The sequence below is a fragment of the Phragmites australis genome, chromosome 2, assembly GCF_958298935.1.
Source record: "Phragmites australis chromosome 2, lpPhrAust1.1, whole genome shotgun sequence".
Taxonomy (NCBI): Eukaryota; Viridiplantae; Streptophyta; class Magnoliopsida; order Poales; family Poaceae; genus Phragmites; species Phragmites australis.
Genome location: NC_084922.1, coordinates 34,529,643 through 34,537,579, shown reverse-complemented (window position 1 = coordinate 34,537,579; position 7,937 = coordinate 34,529,643). Strand labels below are relative to the sequence as shown.

Genomic DNA, 7,937 nt, shown 5'->3' with positions numbered 1-7,937 from the left:
CAGGCGGGCCATGGTCGATCGTCTGCGGGAAGCCTCATTCTGGTCAAAAGGCAGACCGGTCCGCCGCGCGCCAGCTGCGGGGGCAGGAGGCAGAGGTAAAGCGCGAGTCGAGGCAGGGTGGCAAGCTGAAGCACAACGGAGGTGTGGCAGGCGAGAGACCTCTCGGAGCAGGCCGCCGCGGTCACCCTGCACGCGCAGCTCCAGCAAGCCGCAGCCGTGGCACGGGTATCAGTCAAAGAGCTTGCCGGCGGTGACGCGGGCCTAGCGGAATCCTCATCGTCAGCGTACGTGGACCCTTGCCGCACTGGGTCGTCAGACCGCGCGTCAGCTCCTCTTCTCGTGCCGGCGTTGTAGAACGGTAGAAGTTTGATCTATTATGGCCAAATACATCTAGTATTTGCGTAGGATTTCTATAATGTTTATTTGGAACTCTGTATGGTACGAATAGCTAAATTTGGTTTGCACCTATTTGGAACTCTAGTACGTTACGAATAGCTAAATTTGATATTCACTATTATAAGTTGGACCCACTATATCAAATGTGTAGATTCTTCCCTTTTCTACCGATTAACATGGTAACTTCCTGAACTTGAGAGCGTAGGAGGTAACTTGTTTTACTTTCTTAGAGCATCTTTAAGAGGCTCTCAATTTCACTCCCAATAATTGAATTTAGAGATTTTGTCTTAAAAACTCTCTCCAATAGATGTCCAATATGGTTCCTAATATTTAGGTGTCCCTAATGTCACCTTCCATCCTAACTAAATATTGAGAATTAGCAAGACTCCCTATCCCTATCCCTATCCCTATCCCTATCCCATCCGGGCCCACCTACCTCCTCCCACCTGACGCCTCGAGCCCACGTCGTGTCCATGGCAAGCCTGGCATCGGTACGATTCATTGTCGAGAAGAACAATGCCAGGGTGCTGTCTTTGAGCTCGCTGCATAGCCGCATGCGGATCGGCGTCCTGTTGTACCCCAACGCGAAGTAGGCCATGGGTTGCAAGCGGTTCGGTGCCATGAGGTTCAAGGCCCCGTCGGGACACCCCATGGTCCTTCTCGTAGACTGCGAGGGCTGCTACTTCGTGCTCAAGACGTGGCACACGCAGCTAGCTAGCGCGGCGGCCGTGCTTGTGGCCGATAGCGCCAACGAGCCGCTGCTGTCAATGGATAGCCTCAAGGAGGAGACCCCAACATGGCATTCCTCGCCAACATCATGTTCCCCTCAGTGCTCGTCTCCAAGCAGTTCGGTGATGCACTCCACCATACTGTGACCTCCAACGCCACTGAGTTGATGCCGCACACGGACGAGCAGGTGGAGTACGAGTTCTGGAGGAGCTCGATCTCGAAAGGGAGAGAGAAAAGGGAAGGGAGAAAGGGCGGAGATGAAAGGCGGGGTCTACACATCGGTGACACATGAGAGGAAAGAGGGAGGAGTCTATTGGAATATAGGGATTAGGTACAAAGAGTCTGTTAGAGATGAAGAAGATTTAAAGAAAAAATATTATTAAGAAGATTCCTTACATGTAGGGGATAAATTTTAAAGAGTTTCTTAGGAAGGAAACAATATGCCTGTTCCCATAGAGCTTTGGGTCTCTGCAAATTTTCTATACAATAGTGTTTAAATGTTGGTTCGATAACATTACTTTATAGAAATCTCGCTAGTCTTAAAAGATGAGAATGGCAGTGCTGGAAGATATGCCGTTTGAATATCTAGTTTTGGGCGCACCGGACATTCCGTGGCTGCAATGGTTCAAATGCTCCACCGTAGCATGTGGCCTATTCCCTGCGGCGTGATCTCTCGTCACGCAAATCTGGTTGTTAACCCATGACCACACATGATTAGATGCATCATCTACAGGTGACGACGGGAGCATACACAAACACTGAAACCTCTGACGGAGTGACTGGTAGGCTGGCCCCACGTTTTCAGTGAACATTTGCATTCATCCCCGTTTCCATTTGGACAGATATATACGCATACAATACATACGCTCTTTTCATTTCGAAAGTAGAATTTGTCTTTACAATAGAAAGCAAGGATCGACCTGACGAGTCCATACGCATGCACCTGACAGCGAATTAGCACTAGTGAAACAGGAAAGCTTGTCAGCGACAGTGAGTCCGTGAAGTGCAGGCTGGTGTAAAGAGGTTCTACATGTATCTTTCACGATCAAGCAGCTTCTGGAGCACAGCCTGCAAAAGCAAAATCACGAGCGCCATTAGCCGGAAACTGTAACATGTTGAGCTATTTGGTACTAAGCATTAAGGAACGACAATGACAGGCCATAGCAGAAGGAAATCGATCTGGTCGAATCACATGGGCAGTGACTCACAGGGCAGGTAGTGTTCATCTTAAGGGACTGAGCGAGCTCGCGAGAAGATATCAGAAGCTTGACAGGCTGGTATTCAAGCGGCTGATTTCTCCCTTTGTTGTCGGCAAAACTAATCAGCTCGCGATCCAAAAGATGCTCAAAGGCCTGAAGCAAGCATGTAAGGTTTGGCCATTGAACTCAGTAGACATGTCATTAATTCTTGATAGTGGTCGTCCTTACCCTAAAACACACAGTGCTTGCATATTTATCAGATGTCTTGTATGCGTCCTGTATGGATCTGTATTCTGACAGAAAGCCAGTTCATCCAGTCAGTTTTCTTTTTCTAGGGCCGATCACAAAGAGAGAAGAGGGGCTTCTACCTTTCATTATGCTGGTGAAGTTGCATGAGCTTTGCTCCTTATCTTCTAGTCTGTGCATGCAGACAAGAATGTACAGTTCCAAAATCGAGATATCTGCTTCCAAGTTTTCATGGCATAAAAATGTCATCACAACATTGCAACGTAATTTTCTAAACATGGAATGACAAAAATGAGGCCAAGTCCAGGGAAAAACAAGCATGTTGGTCGTTCTTATGCTGTTATGCTGTGCAGCAGCGAAGAGGTGAAAATAGGCGCAAAGAGAAAATTCACATCCTTTCCTTTTAGTGCACAAACCATCCAGAACAAACGCCCTCTATGAGTAACCAAGGGCCAACTAACAATATACCTTGTAGGCTGTCCATCTTGGGTTGCCTCTGCATGGAGGAAAGCGCATTCATGAAGCTTTCCACTGACAGAAATCCAGATTCCGCATTCATATATGACACAGCTCTGAAACTGAACAAATGCTTTTCCACATTCAGGTGAGCACAGAATTCAGAATTACAGGCATATGAAGAAAGGATCAATGAGCTGTTGAAAACCTACAGATATCTTATAATGTTGCTCGTTGTTGCATCAGCATCCATGAGGGAGTTGAGAATCCCTTTGAATTTCTTATCAGTAAAAATGTTCTGCGATGTATAGGAACATTGGATAATGGAAGTTCATTGTGCAATCAGTTGAAGTTGTACTACCTAGTTTATCATCATCCTTTCGTTTTTCCACAATGGAACATAAAAATGCTAAGGGAACTGCTTGAAATAATACCATAATATCATATGCAGTTCCATTTTGTTCAAGGAACAAGTCCGACATGTCTTATTTTCAGCAAGCTCGTAAATCAAGCGAAAGAAAAGGATTGTATCTCACTAACATGATTACATGTCGTTATTAGTTGACCATTCAACTAGTAAATGGGATGAGATAAAGTAAGAAAAGGTTACAATTAGATGCCTATTTTGTAAGCATAATACAATGATAGATCAAGTTGTAGAAAGGATACATTAAGCCTTGAGTTATAATCCATAATATACTTTGCTGGTAAGCCCGAGTCTTTGGCCAATATTAGCAAATGTTCCACTAACCTGCATTTTAACAGGTGTCAAAAGGTGGCTTGAATAAGAGAACTTGGGGAACGTTTCATGTTTTCATCAAAGAAGTCTGGTAAAGGACGACAGACCTTTGTATATCATCCAGTGAAGAAGGAACAAATAGAAGCTTCCTATGAGAGAACCGGGACCTAACCCTTTTTTCTAGGAGTTGATCTGCGTCCTAACAGAATGAAATGGCACTGTTAAGAATATTTTGTTTGAATAATGATTCTAATTAAACTTTCAGTATACTTCTAGCTAAGTAAATTGACGATTTCCCATGCACCATTCAGATTCCAAGTAGCCAGCCAACTAAATCAAAGTTCAGTGCTGGCATCATTTACTGGTATACTACATATGGTATATGCTACTGCATGATGACTAATCCATAATCAAGAGTGACATCTGACAAGAACTTGAGGGTGACAGACTTATCATAGGGCAATCCAACACAAAACAAGAACTCAGTTCACTAATTGGTTTTGACAGTCTTGAAGGTTATATTATTGGTCAAACAAAAGCAACCATGAGGAATGTCGGTTCATACCAATCGACAACTCACACCAATGACAACAGCTTGTGATGTGAGAGACTGCATTGCATCAAGTAAGCTATAGAGTAACCGCTGCTTACCCTGTAATAGAACATCATGAACATAAGTCATCTTCTCATGTCAAAATTGTGGATAGCAATAGTAGAAAGCATGTTATGACTTATGCTGTTAGCCATATGCCTCATGAACAATGATTTTATCTGAATTTAAGTTGCTGACATAGATAACTGGGGATTGAAACAAACTAAGTTTAGTTGAAGCATAGAAGGCAGCTATTTATTTCAACCTGAGCAAAGAGGTCAAACTCTTCTAGGACAAATATTATTGTCTTGTGAGCTAGTCCACACTCCCTGCAGAAGAGAAAAATACAAACGGACATGTTATTCATAAATGCATGAACTACGGACTATGGCTCAATGAACTGTCCATTATTTCGATAGGAACTCACCGCAGCATGTCAATCATGAACTCAGTGTTGTCATCTGAAGAAGCCTAAAAGAGAAGAGATCAGAGCAGCCTATCTTCGACCCATTTGAAAGAAATCGAAGAAACAATAATCACTAAGTAAGAAATAAATAACTAGACAGCATATGCACCATTTTTGAAAATGATAAACGATGCTCCAAACAAAGCTGCCTGGCAATTTCCTGTAAAAAAAAGAGAGAAACGTTAGTACAGGAAGGACTTACTCACATAATCAAGTGTGCACTTGACTAATTTTGTTAAGGAAAAGGATTTGGAATTCAGAAAGGTATGAGGCAAGGTTGGAAAATTATGTGGAAGAATGAAATTGAACCAACTACGAATTATGAAACAGAGCTTCCAAAAGTTCTAACCTTCATAGCACAGTTGTCGTCACTATGTAGCATCCCATTTAGCCTGATCTGGAAAGGTGCAGTGCAATTGGCCACATGAAGTATAAGTAACACAGTTCAAACTAATTACACATTAGGACGTACTAACTCTTTGTCTTTTGGCAAGACGGTGCATTGGAGAATGATACTAAAAAATATAAAATTGAAACATTCGAGCTGAAAGGGCATTATGTATTCCTCCATTCTTAGTATTTTCTTTCCCTAAAGCTCCTTAATCAAACTGCTATTTTTAATAGCATGAAAAGTCAATGTTTTGAGTAGGACGGGAGGGAAAATAGTCACGACTTTTGCATAACAAACTGTTCTAGCCCAGTACGAATGCTACATTAGTCAGTATGGAAATTACTTTTGCAATATAAGTTTGTCTGTGAGGTGAGGTTTAAGTAAAGCGGCACTTGAAATTTGAATAATTGCATGGCCACAATTCTAGAAACCGGTGAACTAAATAGAATACTGCATTGCAGCCATACTTCGGAGATCGCATCAGGGTGCTCCTTCTTCAAATCATCAAGAACCATGTCGACCACCTGCAAAAAATAAAGTTTCAGACCTAACAGAAAGCACACACATGTGCACACCACACTGCAGTGTAATCTCCCACAAGTGCATTTCATCAAATACCACGACGGCGTTCCATGATACCAGGAAACAGGCGGAGCACTGGAGGGAACCTCACCGCTGCTTTCCCGCACCCGCGGGGACCGAGAAGGAGAACGGAGTTGTTGCAGGCCTCGGAGACGGAGCTGGCCACGAGGTACTTCAACTTACTGCTCAACCCAAACCCAGGCGGATTAGTGAAGCTGTTTACCGCGAGGCGCGGTTGGGAGGATGGGGATCGATCTGGCTCACCTGTAGTTGGTGTCCGGAGAGGATCTGAGTGCCAAGTAGACGAAGGCCGGGTCGCAGAGCCGGCCTCGGAGCACGGCCTGTGCTTGGCTTGCCACGGACCCCGCCTCCGCCGCCGCCATGCGAGTTCGAAGAGTTGGGGGTAGGGGCGGAAGTGGAACAGAGTTAACAGATGGCGGGCAGAGCACACGCGGGAAAAATGACTCGGCGGTGCCGTTTGGCGCCGGTTCTACAGCGTGCAGAGCGCGTGTGGAAGCGGGCTTGGCCATCTCCAACGGAGACGGTTTTTTGCCTTCTGAGTGCTATAGTAATTTTCTACAGTAAAGCGGGATGAGGAGGAAAACAGCAAATTTGCAGTAGAAATCGGCTCCCGCAATACTGTTTATAGTGTATGCGTGTGGATCTGAAGGGAGAATGAGAGTAATAAAAGATAGTAAATATGGTATCTGTTGAAGATAGAAAAAATAGAGGATACTGTAATAGTGATAGGAGATACTATAATATTGTTACAGGGGATGAATTTTTAGAGTTTCTGTTGGAGATGCGTCGGGAAAACGAGTCTGTATCACCGTTGAGCGTGTTTTGCCGCACGGATTCAGTCGTATCCTGCTCTAACAGAATCGGCAAACATCGGCACAGTGGTACGGATGGATACTGACGGCAGAAAATTTGCGGATGGATACGGGAGCCTCTATCACTGTTCATAGCGTATGCACGTGGGTCTAAGAGGAGAAGAGTAATGGAAGGGAGGAAATATGATAGCTGTGGAGACGAAAAAAATAAATAATACTGTAATAGTGTCAGGGAATACTGTAATAATATTATAGGGAATGAAATTTTAAGTATCTATTAGAGATGGCCTTAAGTGGATGTTGTGATGCGGGTGGGCAGACGGCCGTGCTGAGCGGACAGAACGGGCCGCAAGGTAAGCGGTACCGGGTGGGTCGCAAACTCGCAGCGCGGACGGTAGTTTTCCGTTAGCCGATGCATTGGGCCAGGGTTAGGCCCCCGGCGGGTTCGGCTTAGCCCACATGGGGGTTCGTCGGTTGCGCAAATTTTTTATTTTTAATATTTACAAAATTACATGACCGTTTGAATAAATGGTAATAATAGGCTACTGTCGCTATTCATCGGATAAAAAATACAGTAAGACTAAGTGTCGTCCGTTTACAGGGTGACACCTTACTATCACCTTGTGAATGGGCAAGATATTGCAGCTATGGGCCCACAAAAGGTATCGTCCACTAGAGCCATACCTTTTGCACTGTTCGACAAGCATCAGTTCGCTTGTGCTTGTGCTCATGTGTATAGGTACGTGCATGTTTATTTTTTATTTAACTCACAATTTTATCTAGAGTACAAAAGTGCTTCAAAAATTCTAAACCAATTAAAATGGGTTGCTATAAGCTCTTTGAATTTGTATGCAGTCAATATTTTCATCAAATAACCTAGGCTTGAAAAGAAGGTTACTTTTATGATAAAAATGCATATAAAAGTTTGAATTTGTTTTAATTCAAATTGAATTAAAAAGATAATATCACGTGAAATGATAGAAATGCATATAAATGGAGCATTACAAAGAAACTTATTTTTTTCATCAAATAATGTAGGGTTAGAAACATTTTTATAAATTAGTAAATCACATGATAAAAATACTAGTGAAATTTTCCTAATTTGTGAGAATTTATTTAAGACATTAGAAATTGCTACAAGTTACAAAAGTAGCTTTATTTGGAGAATTTTAAGTAAATATTAGCTTAGGTTTTTTTGAATCAAACCAATTAAAATAGGTTGTCAGTGAGCTCTAGTTTACTCATAAATGTTTAGAATTTTTAAAGCACTCATGTACTCTAGATAAAATCGAAAGTTAAATAAAAAAT

The 7,937-nt window shown here is 43.0% G+C and overlaps 1 protein-coding gene across 3 annotated transcripts; it reads right to left on the bottom strand.

Annotated features, from left to right (window-relative positions):
- Positions 1 to 1,972: 1,972 nt before the first annotated feature.
- On the bottom strand, positions 1,973 to 6,293 carry LOC133910026 (origin of replication complex subunit 4). Of its 3 annotated transcripts, none has more exons than XR_009908479.1 (16): positions 6,061 to 6,293; positions 5,888 to 5,978; positions 5,682 to 5,738; positions 5,173 to 5,220; positions 4,933 to 4,983; positions 4,785 to 4,828; positions 4,623 to 4,686; positions 4,331 to 4,417; positions 3,873 to 3,964; positions 3,696 to 3,777; positions 3,239 to 3,324; positions 3,039 to 3,148; positions 2,693 to 2,785; positions 2,553 to 2,610; positions 2,334 to 2,477; positions 1,973 to 2,193 (listed from the first exon to the last, which is right to left on the bottom strand). XR_009908479.1 is itself a non-coding variant. In XM_062352550.1 (16 exons), the coding sequence occupies exons 1-16, from the start codon at positions 6,177 to 6,179 to the stop codon at positions 2,022 to 2,024; spliced, it is 1,458 nt and encodes a 485-aa protein (XP_062208534.1). In that variant the 5' UTR covers positions 6,180 to 6,293; the 3' UTR covers positions 1,973 to 2,021. The 3 variants fall into 3 exon arrangements, 2 of the variants coding, with proteins under 2 accessions (XP_062208534.1, XP_062208535.1); XM_062352550.1 differs by having other exon boundaries at positions 2,281 to 2,477; positions 2,553 to 2,617; XM_062352551.1 differs by having other exon boundaries at positions 2,553 to 2,617.
- Between the last annotated feature and the right edge of the window lie 1,644 nt (positions 6,294 to 7,937).